Below are 19,214 nucleotides of genomic sequence, written 5' to 3' on the forward strand. Positions count from 1 at the left end.
TTGTACTGCTAGTATGTTTTCTAAGACCTCCTTCTAATAAATGTGTTCAATCATTCATTGTGAGCCTCCAGTGAACTCGTTTCCAATCAGCTCGGCTGTAACAAAGATACAGAGAAATACATGATAGTGTGGGCTGACATCCAATCAGCTCGGCTGTAACAAAGATACAGAGAAATACATGATAGTGTGGGCTGACAGGCGTCAACAGACTTCTGTGGGAACGCCTGTCACTCTCTCCGCCCTCTCTCTCCCTGAACATGTTTTATGTCAGCGTCTATCTAGCGTGTTCCTTACATCGATGATCAAAGCACTCCTGCATTTTCTTTTCATCATGAAGTTATATTCCTGCCAAGGAATTCACGTTGCTTTCACAACCACCCTGCAGTACACGTACAGGTCATCAGAGGGGCTTTCACAACCACCCTGCAGCACACGTACAGGTCATCAGAGGGGCTTTAATGATCACCCTGCAGCACACGTACAGGTCATCAGAGGGGCTTTCACAACCACCCTGCAGTACACGTACAGGTCATCAGAGGGGCTTTCACGACCACCCTGCAGCACGCGTACAGGTCATCAGAGGGGCTTTCACAACCACCCTGCAGTACACGTACAGGTCATCAGAGGGGCTTTCACAACCACCCTGCAGTACACGTACAGGTCATCAGAGGGGCTTTCACAACCACCCTGCAGCACACGTACAGGTCATCAGAGGGGCTTTCACGACCACCCTCCAGCAGACGTACAGGTCATCAGAGGGGCTTTCACGACCACCCTGCAGCACACGTACAGGTCATCAGAGGGGCTTTAATGACCACCCTGCAGCACACGTACAGGTCATCAGAGGGGCTTTCACAACCACCCTGCAGCACACGTACAGGTCATCAGAGGGGCTTTCACGACCACCCTGCAGCACGCATACAGGTCATCAGAGGGGCTTTCACAACCACCCTGCAGTACACGTACAGGTCATCAGAGGGGCTTTCACGACCACCCTGCAGCACACGTACAGGTCATCAGAGGGGCTTTCACAACCACCCTGCAGTACACGTACAGGTCATCAGAGGGGCTTTCACAACCACCCTGCAGCACACGTACAGGTCATCAGAGGGGCTTTCACAACCACCCTGCAGCACACGTACAGGTCATCAGAGGGGCTTTCACAACCACCCTGCAGCACACGTACAGGTCATCAGAGGGGCTTTCACAACCACCCTGCAGTACACGTACAGGTCATCAGAGGGGCTTTCACGACCACCCTGCAGTACATGTACAGGTCATCAGAGGGGCTTTCACGACCACCCTGCAGTACACGTACAGGTCATCAGAGGGGCTTTCACGACCACCCTGCAGTACACGTAGAGGTCATCAGAGGGGCTTTCACGACCACCCTGCAGCACACGTACAGGTCATCAGAGGGGCTTTCACGACCACCCTGCAGCACACGTACAGGTCATCAGAGGGGCTCACAACCACCCTGCAGTACACGTACAGGTCATCAGAGGGGCTTTCACAACCACCCTGCAGTACACGTACAGGTCATCAGAGGGGCTTTCACGACCACCCTGCAGCACACGTACAGGTCATCAGAGGGGCTTTCACGCACCCTGCAGCACACGTACAGGTCATCAGAGGGGCTCACAACCACCCTGCAGTACATGTACAGGTCGTCAGAGAGGCTTTCACGACCACCCTGCAGTACACGTACAGGTCATCAGAGGGGCTCACAACCACCCTGCAGCAGACGTACAGGTCGTCAGAGGGGCTCACGACCACCCTGCAGCACACGTACAGGTCATCAGAGGGGCTCACAACCACCCTGCAGTACACGTACAGGTCATCAGAGGGGCTTTCACAACCACCCTGCAGCACACGTACAGGTCATCAGAGGGGCTCACAACCACCCTGCAGTACATGTACAGGTCATCAGAGGGGCTATGCTTTGTGACTCACAATTGTAGTGGAAAAACTGATTCTCCCCCACAAAGCTCTACAAACTGATTCAGTGGGCTAAATCGGACTGTTTTTGACTATAGCAATTAAATCCATATTTCCTATCAAATTGAATCCTCTATTGAATAGAGTCTCTTCCTCACTGGTGTGATGTTTCACTGCACTTCCCAAATGTAATATAGGTTCATTTTGTGCATCAACCAGCAATAGAAAGTAGCTAAATTTATATTTATTCATATGAAAATGTTGCGGATTCTTACATGGCCATAGTTTTGTGCAGTGCAATTCAGACGTCAACTGTTCTCTACGTTTCATCTTCATTATAGACTCTGTTATCCATTGGCTGTTTTACGTTTTACATTTGGATTATGCATGTTTTTACAGCTGCAACGTGTTCTCATTCCCATCACCTATGTTTGCTTTTTGCCAGAACCCCTTGAACCCTGACGTGCCCGGTTACGTTCCTCCGCCTTAAGTAAACACGAGTTTCGTTGCTATACTTGGTTAGGTTTAAAGCTACTCGGTTGGGTTTAGGCAACTATGAGGTTAAGGTTAAGGTTAAGGTTAAGGTGGTTAAGGCTAGGGTTATGGTTTGGGTTGGAGTTAAAGCCGAAAGTAAAAACACGACGTGCCTCGCTCGGGAGTCGAACACGCGCACTTTTGAACACGCGCGCTTTTGCTTGTAAGATGGATCTGCCAATACGCTTCACCCTCAGGGGCCAGCGATGTACTTTGCAGACTGTCATTATGTTAAAGTCTTGCTGACTTTCAATACTCTGGACGCGAGACTGCAAGACATGTCTGGTAACTTGTGGCGAGTTTGAAATTTCGGTGCGACACTTCAGCCAGTCGCGGACGATGTCTTTGTGGCTTGAGAATGACTTGTGAACCCCGGGTGCTTGTCTCATAAAGGATGGTGGATTCAGGTCATCTGAAGATATCAGCGGCCTGAGAAGGGCTGCCTACCGAAATGCCGATTTCTGACGAGAAAAGGTACCTTTGGCATTGGTATAGAGACACCAAGGGTCCTGACAAAACATACTGGGCTGGTTTTTACTGCTGGAAAAAAGAGGCATTGTGTAGGTGGAAAGCCACATTAAACTAAACCTAAATCACAGTCCAGTCTGATTTGTTATGCGTAGGTCACTATTTTGTTCATCAGTCTGCAATAGAAAGTTGTTAAACTGACTATGCTTAAATGTTAATCTTAAATGTTAATCTTAAATGTTGCGGGTGTAACCGAAGTGAATCAGCGTCGATTCCTCGTGAGTCCAGTGTGGTAGCGAGTGGATTGGTTAAACTCACTCCCCCAGTATAAGGCACGTTAATCAGCTCTCTTGGTGCAGTGGTTAGCGTGTCTGACTCCCAAGCCGAAGGTCGGCGGTTCGTATCCACTCCTGGGTAAGCCCTTAACATGGGCTGCTGCAAGTACCACCAACACAACGCCGTTACACGGGTTCTTACTCTAAAGCATGTCAGGCATGACCATCCTCCTGCAGAGGAGGATGGGAGCTGATGGCTGGCCTCTCGCTGTCACCCGCCCACCCGTGCTCACGAGGAGGCTGCACAGAGAGCGAGAGAGATGGAAGAATAAACAAATGATTGTTGCTCTTTGAAGATCCGAAGCAGCCACGTCTTTCATCTACTCCCACAGAGCCTCATCCTCATGGATGATCCGTCTGAGTAAGCGAGCATCATGTCATATTTGATCAGAGAAATCTTCATTCCAACAATCGGCCTCCTAGTTTGCAGCGGTTTCATAACGAACTTTCTGTGTCGAGACAAGATGAGACACCAAGCTACAGAAGATGTGAGAGAGTCTTGCCTTCACGGGGTCGAGTGAAAATGTTATGTGATTGCATTAGAAGACAATAAAATAGGTAATAATTATATCCTGGGGGGGACAGCACTCATTGCTGTTAACCTCACGTCACCAGGCTCTCTCCTGGTACCCATTACTACAGGGAATGATCATCCGCCTTAAGACCCACCCCCCCAGTTGTGTTTCCGGTGGTCTTTCCACTTTGTCCCCCATAGAGACACTGCATGAAATACGCCACGCCCATCACGGGGGAAAGCTCTCCATTCACTTCCACACACCATCGTCATTTTCCTTGAATTAAAGATAACAAAAAGGTGTTGTGTGGTTGGATAAAATCTCAGCTGCGGGAACTTAGAAGTGATATTTTATTTTCTTGTAGAAGTCTGGCATGTGAGTAGGCTACGTTATTTTAATAAGATTCTCACTTTCAGTGCTGGGACGCGCTCCATCATGCAATCTAAATAGCATGTTTTATCATTTCCGAGTCATTACACTTGTGAGTCAGACATCAGCAAACAAAACCTCAAAAGTGGTTCTGAATATTTCTGTTAAATGAGGGCCATAGCTCCTGTGATGGGCTGGATGGATGGGGAAGAGAGATTCTCTGAGACTGCAGCCAGTGGGACCAGCAAAGAAAATAATTGTGTCTTATTGTGGGACTATAACAAAAATGAACAAATAAATAAAATATAGCCTATATATGTTTTTTTGTTGCTAAATTATGAAGATTTACTAACTCCATACCACTCTACAGATGAAGATGTATTCACCTAAAGATCAGAACATGTGAGATGATAGGGGCCAAAACCCACAAAATGTAGCCTATGTATATTGACACAGTACAGTATTATTTTCCATACTTTTCTAAACCTTTTTGCCCAATTTCCAGACTTTTCAAGATCTGGAAATGATCAAATAATTTCACCATACATTTTCAGACCTGTGTAGGAACCCTGAACTACATAAATAGGCTAAGTTATTTCCATCGGTCCCAGTGAGGCTCATTTTAGTGGTCGGAGCATCAGCGAGACTCGAACTGTGACTGCTTGCCTTCACTTCATCTGGAAAAGGAACACTGGTGAAGACGATGGAGGTCAACTTTAGGGTAAGAAAACGTCTTTGACTCAATTGAAAAACACACTGAAGCACAAAAAAGCAAACTCAACTATCCAAGATGAACAAACCTTATTTTGATAAAGTGGAGCCTACAGGCTTAGCAGGCTTAGGCTTAGGGTAGAAATAATATTGAGTATTCTCTACCAAAACACTGACTAAGTGTGAATGTTGTTCTGGCTCAGATGCACTAGTGCCAGCGATTTGGACACACACACACACACACACACAAAGACCAAAATAGTCATACATGCTGTCATTGTGTTGGAATTGTCATGAAAATAAATGGTTACCCTTATTGTTAGGGACCCCATGTAACTCCCTCAAGGGCCCCTGGGGGTCCCCGTGCCCCACTTTGAGAACCACTGAGGAAACTGTACAGTTCAAGGAAAGACATGTCATTGTGAATATCACTGGCGCCCTCTGCTGGCAGTTTGTAAACCTACAAGGGCAACCTTCATGGTAGATTAACAAAATCACACACAAAACATGCTAGATTTAGTGAATAGTGGCATTGTGGTCATACACACACTATTCCAAGAACAGCAATTCAACTGATCTGACTTGTGAACTGTATGAAAAACCACACCATGTTACTCAAAGTGTGGGTCATTGGAAACTGAGGTATTCAAAGATCAAAACACTAAAATGCACTTAAAATGCATTTTGATATCCACAGGAATGTATTGTGTACAATTTTGCTAGCCTTTAAGATTATTAAAAATTCTGATCTCATCACCCAGAAAGTGTCCAACCATACAAATGTTAATGTACGTTTACTGTATCTACCACCAGTGAAACCTTTAAAATATGAATCATTGTCTAAAATGTAGAACTACTCGATTAAGAGCTACATTGAGAAAATTAACATTTTGTGATTTTGTTGTCTTAGTGTATGTTTGGACAGTTGACATTTAACTTTGGGCCTTTGTAAATCCTTGGGTAGACTTGTGCATCGACATTCAATGGAAAATGCAGGTTAATTTGATAAATGACATGTTCCTTTGATCATTTAGAGGACAAATAACCAATGTATTTTACACACACAACTGAGCTCTGTAATAGCTTACAGATTCTGACTTTTTTGTTTACTTGAAATAGATTTTGGGTTCGTGGCCTTGTAGATAGTTTAGGTACTGTTAAGAGCTGGATGTTTTAAGCACCGATATGGTTCAGATGAGGATGTTGAATGCTGTTTTTCAGTCACTGGTCTCTACAGATGACGGGACAATGCTCCACAGTACTGCAGCATCACAGCTACCTGCTCTGCCACAAGTCATCTGAGGACCGGACTACAGACTAAGAAATGTAACATTTCTGCAATCTGCAGCTCAACAGCAAACAGACAGATGCAGAAGACTGCATGTGAGGTTTTATATAATAATAAATAAAATGATAGAAAAAGTAATAATACTAACTTCACTACACTGAAGAAAAACAAGATTACAGTAAGCAAACTTCCAAAAATGCACCATAACTCACATTTTGTTAGTGTTGGTAGACCAATTCCCTAAACCACAGTGTCCTTAAAAAGTTGTATTTTAATCTAAAGGGATACAGGTGCAAAGAAATAACCACAAAACAAGTTTGTATATAAAAAATGGTTTTAACAATTCCATTTTTCAGTATAAAACATTACAGAATCCCAGGCCAATCAAACAAATTCACCATTTTTGACATAATCATGAACTCCCCAGTCAGACGTACTACAATAACATACAAAGTTTTTTTTCTTCCGTTATTGGGTTTTCCGCTTTTCTTCCTAGTTATGGGAAAATATTACAATAACACAAAGCCTAACAATCACTCTTCGTTTGCTATAATATTAATAAAAAAAGAACAGAACAAATGTGAACTCCTGGTCCGATGCAAGCCGCCACAGTTCTGGTCAACATGGCATCTATGCAGTCTTCTGCTGGCCCTTCTTCCCAATGAGGGATTTGTGGATGTGGGGGATCACACCTGAAAGCAGCAACACAAGGCAGTCAGACAGGTGCATGCAGAAAATGGAGGTAGATGACCATCATTTAGAGAAGATATTTCAGCTGAATGTGGACAGTAAGCAAGACATGACTGACACCAAGATGCTTCTATCACATGCAATTACGGTGCGTATAGCCATGCAATCAGGACAACATGAGCAAACTAACTGTGGGGGAAATGGACGATAAATGAAACAGATTTGTGCCATGTCGCAAAAAAGAAACAGTTCATCCAGAAGGTGCGTGGGCACTGCAAACTCACCTCCTCCGGCGATGGTGGCTTTGATGAGGGAGTCCAACTCCTCGTCACCACGGATGGCCAGCTGCAAGTGACGGGGAGTGATACGCTTCACCTTCAGATCTTTGGAGGCATTGCCCGCCAACTCTAGTACCTGGGAACAAATAAATAAAGAACAGGAATAAACAAATGTGCGGTTCATCTACCATTTCACACAGAAACACGCACGCTATGACATCCAGTAGCACGCAAAGTTAGACCACGTTTCTTACTTCAGCGGTGAGGTACTCGAGGATGGCTGCACTGTACACAGCTGCTGTAGCTCCTACGCGGCCATGGCTGGTTGTGCGGGTCTTCAAGTGCCTGTGGATACGACCCACTGGGAACTGGCAGGGAAAAGACGAGAGCACGGTGTTAGCAGCCCATAAAGAAACAAAGAGGGGCTAATTCTCCATCATGGGAGGTGAGAAATGCAGGCAAAACAGATAAACAAATGACCATATATGGAGGTAAAATGAGGTGCTTGATTTTTACCTGCAGTCCAGCCCTCTGGGAGCGCGATACGGCTTTCGCCTTGGCTTTGCCACTGTCTTTTCCTGCCTTGCCTCCAGCCTGTATGAAGGAAGATTAAAGAGACATCACATTAAACTGTGCCAGGGGTATGTATGACACCATCTATCTCACTGCAAAAGGCAGGATATGATGTCCCCTGGTTTTCCAACACAACTTAAGCCCCACCATCTCTCTACAAATGAACGTCTGCATTTCAAATCAAGTTGCCAGAGAGGCCAAGAAACCAATACCAACATGAGCACCTTAGTCATTCATAATAGCAATTGCCTGAACTGGTCAAATCAAGTTGCAAGTCAACCCAAATACAAATAAATGCCAAAACCACATTAAAGCATTGTAATATGTAACGTTAGAGGCTGGCAAGACCGCAGCACTTTCCCGCCAATCAAGAAAACAACATAGCAGCTGGTAACGACTCCCAAGGCGGTACCGCTTCCCGACACTTGCACACAAAAACGTTGAATAAACCGATGCTATATACAGTAGACACGTATTCAACCTATTTGAAGAAGGAGAAAAGTTGACTAGAAGCCATCAGCGGGCTGCTGCCTGCCTGTGAGCCGCGGCTTTTACGGCAAACAGACGCGCCGCTTTAACGAAAGCTAACGTTAACTTTTCAATCCCCGGTGACCGTTTCTGCACAAAGTTTGCCCCAAAAAGTCTCATTGGCGTTCCTTCATGTAAACCCATCATAAATAGTCTTACGACCTTATCCATACCATAAATAGGTTACGACCTTATCCATAACTCTATGCATAAACATTCACTTATATAGCTAACGTTAGCCAGCTGCTCCCCAAACAGCTAGCGTTAACGGTAAGCCAATGCAATGAAATGGCTAACCTAACCGTGTAGCTTAACGTTGGGCAATCCACCTTTCGGATACCTTGAAGTCAAACGCACTGGCCATATTATTCAAGATCAGAACGTAACGTTGAAGTTATTGCAAATGTATTATTCTCACTCTAGCAAAACCATAACGTTAACGTCATTAGCAATCTGAATCGAAACTCAAACTCACCGAGCTAATGCTAGCGCTAATGTGTTAGCTCTCAGTTAGCTCTTTAGCCAGCTTTTTAACCACACACGTTCTGCTCGAATTTGCACAGTTCAAATTCAAATAGCCGTAATTGGAATTCCACCACAAATAAGAGGAAAAAACATAGCCCCGACTCCCGCAACACATTCAGCAATAAACAACAAGCGCATACCATTTTTCCGTTTCGTTATTTGAATGTAGAACTGAGTAGATCACAAACAATTTGGGCTCCCGAAAGGAAAGAAACAATAAACCCTTCAGCAAATCTTTGCCTGCGACCCCTCGCGGGTGTAAAGATAACCAATCAGGGTCGTCGTTGTTACTTCGAATCCCCCTCTCGACCAATCGCCGCACGCTTTACACACGTTTACCCATCCCCCACCCTGAGATCAGCATGCCTCTTTGCGCACGAGACCAACAAGTAGGCGGGACTGTCCGCGATACAGTTGGAAGTGTCCTTCCAGGGGCATCCCCTCTCAAAATGTATAAAATACAATTTATCAGGAGGCCGTAGCGATACAAGTCGGATTTGGGTATCGGTGACCAAATGCTTTTGTATTTAGATTGCGTCTGGAAATTGGAAATATCAATAGTTAGTGCACGGACGAACCGACTATTTGATCAACATAATAGTATTTATTCTGAATGAAGACCCAAGTATGTATAGGCGGGTACGTTCGCTTGACGGACAGGGGTCTCCGCCAATGAAAACGCACGCCATCGATCTCATGTTGTGATTGACAGGCGTGGTAGCCTATCGGCGCTCCGTAGCCAGCGTCCGGTGGGTGAACAAGCAGTGTTGCCAGATCTCGCGAGAGAAGCAAACAAACAGGTTCTCTAGGACCCTGGCCGGTGGCCGTCTGTTTTTCTCGCGAGATCTGACAACACTGTGAGAGGAAAGAGAGGGGGGTCAAAGATATACGCAGAGAGAGAAACTGGCTGCTGGTGGCGAAGATGGCGGATGGGGACAGTGGCAGTGAGCGCGGTGGCAGCAGCGGTGGTGGTGGAGGGGGGTTTCAGCAGCACTACCAGCGGGAAGCGGAGACCCAGGAGCTGGCCTCCAAGCGGCTGGACATCCAGAACAAACGGTTCTACCTGGACGTGAAACAGAACGCCAAAGGCCGGTTCATCAAGATCGCCGAGGTGGGCGCCGGGGGCTCGAAAAGTCGACTGACCCTGTCCATGTCAGTGGCGGCGGAGTTCCGTGACTACCTGGGAGACTTCATAGAGCACTACGCCCAGCTAGGGCCTAGCAGCCCGGAGCAGATCGCTCAGTCCTCGGGCACTGGTGATGACACTGGGCCTAGGCGGGCCTTGAAGAGCGAGTTCCTGGTGCGAGAGAACCGAAAATACTACCTCGACCTAAAGGTAGGGCTGGGCGATATATATGGCCAAAATCGTGTTAAACGCCGAATTAGCCTTAATCGACATAGCTACTTCTTCACATCAGTCGATACGACCTCATTATATTACTATATTAACCAATAGTGTGTTGACACGACACTATACCGTTAAACAGAGTTGAGTTGCCACAGTCATGGAAAACCTGGAAAAAGTAATTGAATTTCAAAATCTCGTTTTTCCAGGCCTGGAAAAGTTATGGAATTAGTCAAACCTTGAAAGTACCTTCCACATAACAGCAAATGTATGTGTAAATCCAATATAAAGAGCTCTGTCCTATTTGTCCAGTGTAGCAATAATTCCTATTATTGATCATAGACTGTAAAAGAGACGTATTGATTCAGAGTCACATTACATACAGTAATTATATTATGGATGCTTGAAAAGTAATGGAAAAGTTTTGAAGATGTATCCATGAAAATGTGTGGGAGGAATCCTGTTGCCTATATACCTCTTCATATCATTCAATATAATAATTATTGATATTAGTCAAGTAATGTGTTATTAATTAATACACAGGACAAGATGTTATCCCTTGTGCCAGTTGTGTGAGTTGAGTTGCAGTTGCCACAGTCATGGAAAACCTACAGAGGTCATGGAATTTCAAAATCTCTTAAGTTTCCAGGCCTCGAAAAGTCATGGAGTTAGTAGAATCCTTGAAAGTTTTGGAAAAATGTATGGAATTTTGTTGTGTGTAATGAAATGAGTTGTCCTATTTGGTCACCTTCTCACATTACAGCATGTAATGATGCAAATTATATTATAGATCCTTGAAAAGTAATGGAAAAGTTTTGAAATTGTATCCATGAAAACGTATAGGAATCCTGTATATCACGATATACCTCTTCATATCATTCCGCACGATAATTATTATATTAGTCAATTAGAGTGTTAACACTATAACGGCCATGGGGTAAACTGCAGAGAACTATAATTGCATTCTGCTTTGAACGCATTGCACAGCACCGCGTGCCAGTGACTGAGGCTCTAAATAATGTATATTGAAAATTTCAGAAATGTATACAAAAAAAATCATTAAAAATAAAATAAATGTATCAAAAAATCATTGTTATTGAGCCATATTTTATTGCGATCGATAATAATATTTGTTGTCCCCCCCCCCCACCCCCACCCCTCTCTACCTGAAGGAGAACCAGCGTGGGAGGTTTCTCCGGATCCGACAGACCGTCAACCGTGGGCCCGGCTTCGGAGTGGGCGGCGGCGGCCTCCCCGGGGGCGGCGGCATGCAGGCCGGACAGACCATCGCCCTGCCGGCCCAGGGCCTGATCGAGTTCCGCGACGCCTTGGCCAAGCTGATCGACGACTACGGCGGAGACGACGAGGAGCTGGCCGGCTGCGGCGGGGGCGGCGGCGCCGGGGGCTACAGCGAGCTTCCCGAGGGCACCTCCATCATGGTGGACTCCAAGCGCTTCTTCTTCGACGTGGGCTCTAACAAGTACGGCGTTTTCCTGAGGGTGAGCGAGGTGAAGCCCAGTTACAGAAACTCGATCACCATCCCGTTCAAAGCGTGGAGCAAGTTTGGCGGCGCGTTCAGCCGCTACGCCGAGGAGATGAAAGAGATCCAGGAGAGGCACAGGGATAAAATGTACGAGAGGAGAGCGGGAGAGGAGTCGGAGGGCGACGACGGGGACGACGATTGATTTCCGAGCTCGGGGCTGCTTGTGCTCAAGCTGACAACATGATGCAAAGCCTGGAGAGAGAGAGAGGGAAAGAGGGAGGAACGACTATTCTGTGCATGACGAAATCGAACTTAAAAATGCTAAAACAATGGAGTAAATAAAAAGTATATTTGACTGAGAAATTACTGTCTATATAAGAGAATCGTGTTCTAAAGTTTTAGGTGGATGTTATAGCTAAGTGCGGACGGCAGTAGTCAGCTCCTGTATGAGATCCCCCATTGATGAAAAAAAAAATATATATATATATATATCTATATATTGATTGTCCATTTGATAATCTCACACATGTAGCCCAGCAAATTCCGTTTGACAGTGCTGAAGACACAGCAGTAGGTTACCAGTCTCACTTCTTGATTGATATCCAATGGTAAGAGCTCACCTGGACCTGATCTGTAGCCTGTATGAGGACAATGAGGAACTGTGAAACGTGACTTATCCAAAACAAGAGGTGTGTGGAGGAGAGCACCTGCATCGCTCACCACGTGGCGTCTGACCAGATAGACATCAGATAGACACCAGAGCCACTGTCTCAGCTATAGGGGGCATCCTTGGCATCGCAGGACGTGCGCCCAGCAAGGTCCCCGTAAGGGGGATCCGTACAAATAAAAGCACACACAACTCGCCTGGACTCTGAAACGCCACCTGCTTCTATCAAAGCAGGCTTGGCGTCCCGCACCGGCATCCTCCGGGTGCCAAAGCCCTGCTCCGATAGCTGAAACGCAAAAACACCCCTACATGGCTTGTTGTATCTCAGGGCCGGCGTTGCCCCCCATCTGCACGGGGTACAAGAGTGTTACCCCACGCCTCGACAGTACGCCATCCTCCACACGGGTACGTGAACGTTACCCCACGCCTCGACAGTACGCCATCCTCCAGAGGGTTTAGAGTGTTCATCTGGTCAGCCAGTCAGTGCAGTCAAGAGTCCGTGGCAACTGATGACGCCTCGCATGACGCAGGCCCAAGTTTGAGCACCGGGGCCGCGGCGAAGCCAGGACCTCTCTGGCACTGGGCGCCATTTCCGAGTTGATTATCAAAGCTTAATATTGCCGGTCTTCAGCTGCAGTCTCAAGGGAATCCTCCTTGACCACTTGTTTCCTGTGTGACATTTGGATCTTTTAATCTTGAACTCAGACCATTAACGACTGAAGCAATATTCAGTTTGATTGTAAAAAATAAATTAGGTGCTTTTGGTAAACAAAAACCCCACAGTGAGGTGCTGTACTGTAGTACCTGAAGAAAAAAAGACAAAGACAAAAAAATACTGCAAGAGATTTACTTACTAAAAGATCAAGTATAGATAGAATTATTTTTCAAAAGAGATATATTGAAATATGTCTAAGTATGAGAAATTTATTAGATAACGCTGCCTAAAGTGGCTTATTTAAAACACTAAGCTTGGATGCAATTGTCCAGGGTGATATTTCATACCTGCTTTTTTTTTCCTAACATTTCTTTTATTCCTTAGAGGAAATTAAGAGTACAAAAAAAAAGAACTTGATAACACAGTATATTATTATTAGCAATTTCTAGAAAACAACTTCATTCAAATACTATGTCAGCTAACACTCAGCACTCCAGTTCACTTTACGACGCATCGAGTTGTTCCCTTGTCTCAATCCACCCGTTTGACCATGTTTTGTCACAAATTTGGCTTTCCATCAGTTGCCATAAGACAAGCATAACCATCTACAATCATCACCGTGTCGTTAGCGCGCCCCTTAAAATAAGTTATGATCATTTTTTGCATGCCTGCTCTTAGAGGAGCCGTCTTGTGTTCTTTTATTTTTGCATACTCTGATTGCTGTATGATGGTATATTTATCCATTTTTGCGCGCGGTTTCAAGTTTTTCTTTCCGTTTTGCGATGGAGAAAAAAAAAAAATTCAAAGTTTACTTCTCAGTCTCGTAAAAAAAAAGCCACAAACTTCCCACGCTCTGGGGAATGTCACTTTCATTGTCCCACTTCCTTTGGTGTGTATAATCCTCGTTGAATTTTACTTTACCCCCCTCCTTCAACGCAGCAGAGAATTTGCCATACAAAAAAAACAAACATCTGGGAGCAATAGTTTTTTCTTTTCTATCGATATAAATATACTAGTATATATAATATACACATGAGATTGAACTACATCCTTCTTCCTGTACTGTGTTACGTGAAATGGCAGCTGTTTCAGTCATGTGTGTTCTGCTGTAATATTCTACCAAGTTCCATTCAACGAGAAATAAAAAAGGTTTTTGCTCAGGAGAGGTGTGATGTTTTTATCTTACCTTATACAGTATATTGTGTGTGAATGCATGATCAGTCTAACTTTTTTTTCAAACTTTTATAGAACGATAAACATATAAGACAAACAGGCTCAGACACAGGAAAATAAGTAATAAACGTTTAAGATAATAAAAAAAATACATACATTTTAGTTTTTTTTATCATTATAGTGTTTTTTATTATTATTAGCCAATGTGAAGTAATGGTTGTTAGTTGGGCAGCCTAGTCAGCAACAGGTGCCTGTTGAGACTGAGTAACAGAAGAGCTCTTTCTACCTCGACCAGACATCTGTTCCCACTTCTCTCTGCTCTAGTAGAGGAGTGCTTTCATCTGACGTTCATACAGTTCAGCAGGTGAAGGAAGGGCTTCATTCCAAAATCATTGATTTTTCTCAAGAACCCTGAAGTGTGATCCTCAATACTAAATAAGACTATTGACTTCAGTAATATCATACGCAGCTTGTGTTTCCCTGCCATTTTCTCAAAGTAGATTTCACCTTTTTCCAAATGGTGGACGTGTGATCATTTCCAGGGAAACAATTCAGCGACAATTTACGCAAAAAAAACAAAGATATTTTCAATGCTCTTCACATCATTTATTTGATGTGTGTGGAGATGAAAGACAAGTGTACCACCATCAGAACGGATAATGACGACAGGTGTTTTCCTGGCGACAGACACCTTATCCACTGATATACTGTAGTTTAGTCTATGCAGGCACACAATATTTCCACCTCAGCTTTCCTTCCTATATAGATCATTCAGTTGGTCTTAAGCCATCTGAAGTTACCGCCTCAATTCTTTCAGAAATGTAGAACATCCCTGCGTTGAAAAATTTAATTTTGTAAGCAAAATCTATTTAGGCAGCAAATAACTTCAGTGATATTACACAACAGCTTTTCTGTCCCTGCCATTTTGTCAAAGTATAGATACCACTTTTTCCCCAAAATAGTGGACATTTGGTGGATATTTTCAATGCTTTTTAGATTCAGACTTCATCACCAAGTACATATGAGGAATTTAACTTGGTAAGATGGTGTGGTGCAATAACACAACAATGTAACAGTAAAATGACAATGTTCAGACACAAGTAGGCTAAAAGACAATAGGCAGTAATGAAGCAGTGCAATTAGCAGTTTAAAAATGAGAATAGCACTGGAAAATATGAATGTAAATATCAAACATGTACGTAATTTATTTGTAATGGGCAGATGAAGTGTAAGGACACCAGACTGAGTTTGAGGCGTTTTCATGGCAACACACATCTTATAGTCGAAGATTCTTGCTTACACCTTCACACCTTGACATAACAGGGTCCACCCACCTAGCATCCTGAGTGACACCGTCTTATTGAACAGTGTGACAGCATCTCTTCACCTACTAGCCCAGTGGTTCCCAACTGTGGGGTCGCCTGGAATTCAAATGGGGTCGCCTAATTTAAAATATATATATATATATACACACCACACACCATTTACACTACCAAAGAGAAAACATGAAACATTTCTGAGAATAAAGTGAGAATTGTCAGAATTCGGAGAAAAAAAGTCAGCATTCTGACTGTTAAATGTGACATCATTGATGATGTCACTGATGATGTCAATGATGATATTATCAATGTACCGAAATTTGAATGTCTGGGGTCTCTATTTTTGCGACGTCAAAATGGGGTCACCACCCAAAAAAGGTTGGGAACACCTGCACTAGCCTATAAGCCTGGCTATAACTAATAACTCAGGATGCAGTGCGAGTGTGAAGTGTGTGTGTGCGTGTGTGGGTCTGTGTGTGTGTGTGTGTGTGTGTGTGTGTGTGTGTGTGCGCGCGCACATGCCGCGTGCGTGCGTGTGTGTGTGTGCATGCGTGCGTGCGTGCGTGCTACATCCTAAAAATACCCACAACCACACAGGAACACATGGTGCAGGAGGAGGCATTATGGGTCAGCGGGTCAAAGGTCAGACTGGGCGGCTTGACAGTGTGTGGTTTTTAGGCCAGAAGCGGAGGAAGTGACTCAGCTGTCTGCCGCCTGCCACAGACAGGGAAGTTGATCTATGTTGGAAGGCCAGCCTATTGCCCCACTCAGCAGAGGAAGGGGTCACATGCTGCAGAGAAAGGGCATTGTTTTTATGTGTTTTTTTTACAGGTTTTAAAATGCATTTTGAAGCATCAGACTGCTCATTTCAGAAAAACTCAAGAAGCATGAAAACAAGACTAGATAAAACCTAGTATATGAATATCTTACATCTGTGGTGAAACAGTAGATCCCGGTCCCACTGTCGCTGTCTTTGGGGTGTTTCCAATTGAAAAAATTTCTGCTCTCCAGGCAAATGCTACAGCTTTTGTATCGCTGCTGGCCCGAAGGCTAATCCTCCTGCAGTGGAAGTCAGCTAAACCCCCGTCATTCAAACAATGGGTTAAGGAAGTGCTTTCTATTATTCCATTAGAGAAGTTGAGGTACAATCGAAGCAACTCACGAGATAAATATGTCAAAACTTGGGCCCCTTTCATAGAATTTGTTGAAAGTATATCTCTCTTGATAAAATCTTTTCTCATACCATGACACAATTGTATGCAGGAGCCTGCCAGTTGGATTCAATAATGTTGTAAGTCTAACGTTAAAAAAAACCTAAAGTAATGTACTGTACATGTATGAATGTATACCTGCTGTAACCAGACCACTGATTTTTCCTTTCCTTTCATTTTTTTTTTTTGTATTCACCCCACCAAGGCCTTGGGATGGGAGGGGGGGATTCTATACCTGTAAACTGAAAAATGATAAATAAAGTGTTGGAAAAAAAAGAAAAAAAACTAGTAGATAGATAGATAGATAGATAAATTTTTATTTCTGTGTCATGCACCATATTCAAGGTGCCCAGCCCGTCTGGGCTTACAAGACACAAATCATTCAAGTTCAACAATACAAACAAATCAACAAACAAGCTACAAAACGCTCAAACATAAACAAGACAGAGTTATATATTCAGATGAACAGCTTCTCCATTCTGAGTTTCCAAGCCCTCCCAATAAACCTGGCCAAACTGAAGACTTCATCTCTGAACAACCATTCCAACTTCGCATCATCTCCTGACCAAAATAGTTCCGGTTTCTTATTTTGCATTAACTGAAATAGAGATAATCTTGGTTCCTCATATAGCGTACAATGAAACAAAACATGAAATTCATCTTCCACAACACCTAATTCACATACAGTACAAAGTCTCTCCTCCTCAGCAATAGAATTGAACCTGCCAACCTCAATAGCCAAAGGGAGGGTACCCGTTCTCAACTGGGCACCCAGTTGAGAAGTATATGGCTGGACCGTGTGTGATGTTGTGTTACACCAAGTCTGTTCGTTTGATAGGGAGCGACACTGAGGCAACCAAGGAGCCCAATAAACCATAAGATCAAACCCAGATGAAGGTCAACAAGAGTTTATTCCCAAAAAGTAAAAAAAAATCCAATCTGTTTAATACATTATTAAAACAATAAAGTTTAAGAATCTCTAAGCCTTTTCTCTTTTCGGAAGAGGAGAGCCTTTTCACGTCCTTGAGGAAACCAGAGGAGTTGTTTGGCCATAGGGCAGGCCTATACTTAACAGTGACTGCAGGTGGCGCTGGTTTTATCAGTACTGTAAGTGTGGCTCAGTTCTTGGTCACCTGTTCCCGGGGCTGCAGCTGTCCTCTGGGTGGGCCAGCGATCTCCGCTTCCCACTGGTGTGGGTCGCCTGCTGGCTGGGCTGCCTCCACGTGTCCTCTTCCCGCCGTTGCTCCTCTACGTCGTTTTCCGTTATCTTCTGCTTACGTCTGGATGAAACTGAAACTGAAACTGTGCTGGGAGACATGCTGACCATTGCGTAGGCATGCCACGTCCAAGGGGGGACATTTCTCCCGAATTGACGTCACACACACACACCATGCATGGCAATATTTCACAATAGGTTTCAGAGAAAGAAGGTGTCAGTGGGCTCCCAGACACCATCACAGCCTACAGGAAGGATTGTGGCCGACAGTAGAGCTGACTCGAAGTCAGTTGGTGAGCGTCCTCACGCACTCCTCTTCTTCCTCTTCCTCTTCTGACGATCTGATGATCGTCAGAAATCCTCTGGGCCTCTGGGAAAATCTTCTGGGCCTCGCCCATGTGAGTTTCACTTCTCTCTCGCCTTCCACTGTTCAGAAGCCCTCCACTAGCCTGCTGGGAACCTGCCCAATCTGCAAGCTGATCTTTTGCTCTGGCAGATGTGCCTTCTTCAGACAGATTACCACCCCCGACCTGAAAATGGCCAGGCGTTTATCTAACATGAGACGGGCTTTGATACGATGACGGAGGAGCGCTGTTGAGGCGTTTTCGTTTTGTTGTTTTCATTCACGTTCTGTTGCTCTGATTGGTCACAGTCAGGCGATGTCAGGCTAGCCCTCCACAGGTTACATGCTGCCACTCCGACGTTCTGCCACTCCGAAATATCGGCACTCAGAAAGGGGGTCTATATTCCCTGTTTTTCACTAACCTCTTCCAGCCCCCACGCCAAACCTAACCTCCCCCCATGCCTAAACCTAACCTCCCCCAGACCCTAACCCAAAACCTAACCTCTCCCACCCCCACGCCTAAACCTAAGGTCGGCATTGCGGCTTCTAAGGTGAACGACCGCCAGTCCGAATAATGGAAGTTAACGTTCGGAGTGGCAGGGCTTCGGAAAGGCAGAGGAACCCCCCCTCCACAGCACGGCATGACAGTCTGCTTCACCGACAGGAAACATCAGCATCCTTATATAGGCCATGTTCAGACTAGGAGGCCATATCTGATTTGTGAACTTGTAGTCCAGTAAAAATGTCACTTGACCTCACACTAATTGCAACAAAACCAAACTCAACTGATTTTGTATCCTCAATATGTCCTCAATGAAGGCAAAAAAGTGTTAAGGAAATGTATGAAGGGAAAGTTTTGAAAATGACCTATATGATGCTACCAAAAACTTTTATTTATTTATTTTTTAAACATTTTATTTATTTTATTTTATTTGTTTTCTCCTTGAAGCAAAAAACACATACAGGATATAAGTGATGAGATTTATGGCACATTAAAAAAAAGAAAAAAAAAAAACGTTTTTGGTAGGCTACCATCATATTTAGGTCATT

At 44.4% G+C, this 19,214-nt stretch overlaps 2 protein-coding genes across 2 annotated transcripts; one reads left to right on the forward strand and one right to left on the reverse strand.

Moving 5' to 3' along the window:
* Positions 1-6,480: 6,480 nt before the first annotated feature.
* Positions 6,481-9,004, reverse strand: h2az2a (H2A.Z variant histone 2a). Its single transcript, XM_083644856.1, has 5 exons — positions 8,893-9,004; positions 7,643-7,720; positions 7,381-7,494; positions 7,133-7,262; positions 6,481-6,850 (listed from the first exon to the last, which is right to left on the reverse strand). Exons 1-5 carry the CDS (start codon positions 8,893-8,895, stop codon positions 6,789-6,791), a joined length of 387 nt encoding a protein of 128 aa, XP_083500982.1. The 5' UTR covers positions 8,896-9,004; the 3' UTR covers positions 6,481-6,788.
* Positions 9,005-9,647: 643 nt separating this feature from the next.
* Positions 9,648-14,063, forward strand: LOC310783923 (transcriptional regulator protein Pur-beta). Its single transcript, XM_083644857.1, has 2 exons — positions 9,648-10,088; positions 11,270-14,063. Exons 1-2 carry the CDS (start codon positions 9,675-9,677, stop codon positions 11,780-11,782), a joined length of 927 nt encoding a protein of 308 aa, XP_083500983.1. The 5' UTR covers positions 9,648-9,674; the 3' UTR covers positions 11,783-14,063.
* Positions 14,064-19,214: the final 5,151 nt, after the last annotated feature.

Source organism: Poromitra crassiceps (genome assembly GCF_964638095.1).
Source record: "Poromitra crassiceps genome assembly, chromosome: 10".
Lineage (NCBI taxonomy): Eukaryota > Metazoa > Chordata > Actinopteri > Beryciformes > Melamphaidae > Poromitra > Poromitra crassiceps.

What these genes read in the sequence shown, in the direction of transcription:
- h2az2a (XM_083644856.1), bottom strand. An exon ending in CCCAGAGGGCTGGACTGCAG is followed by an intron (nt 7,495 to 7,642) that starts GTAAAAATCAAG and finishes TTTCCCTGCCAG; the next exon opens with TTCCCAGTGGGTCGTATCCA. An exon ending in TCGAGTACCTCACCGCTGAA is followed by an intron (nt 7,263 to 7,380) that starts GTAAGAAACGTG and finishes ATTTGTTCCCAG; the next exon opens with GTACTAGAGTTGGCGGGCAA.
- LOC310783923 (XM_083644857.1), top strand. Translation starts at nt 9,675, where the DNA reads ATGGCGGATGGGGACAGTGGCAGTGAGCGCGGTGGCAGCAGCGGTGGT. An exon ending in AATACTACCTCGACCTAAAG is followed by an intron (nt 10,089 to 11,269) that starts GTAGGGCTGGGC and finishes CTCTACCTGAAG; the next exon opens with GAGAACCAGCGTGGGAGGTT.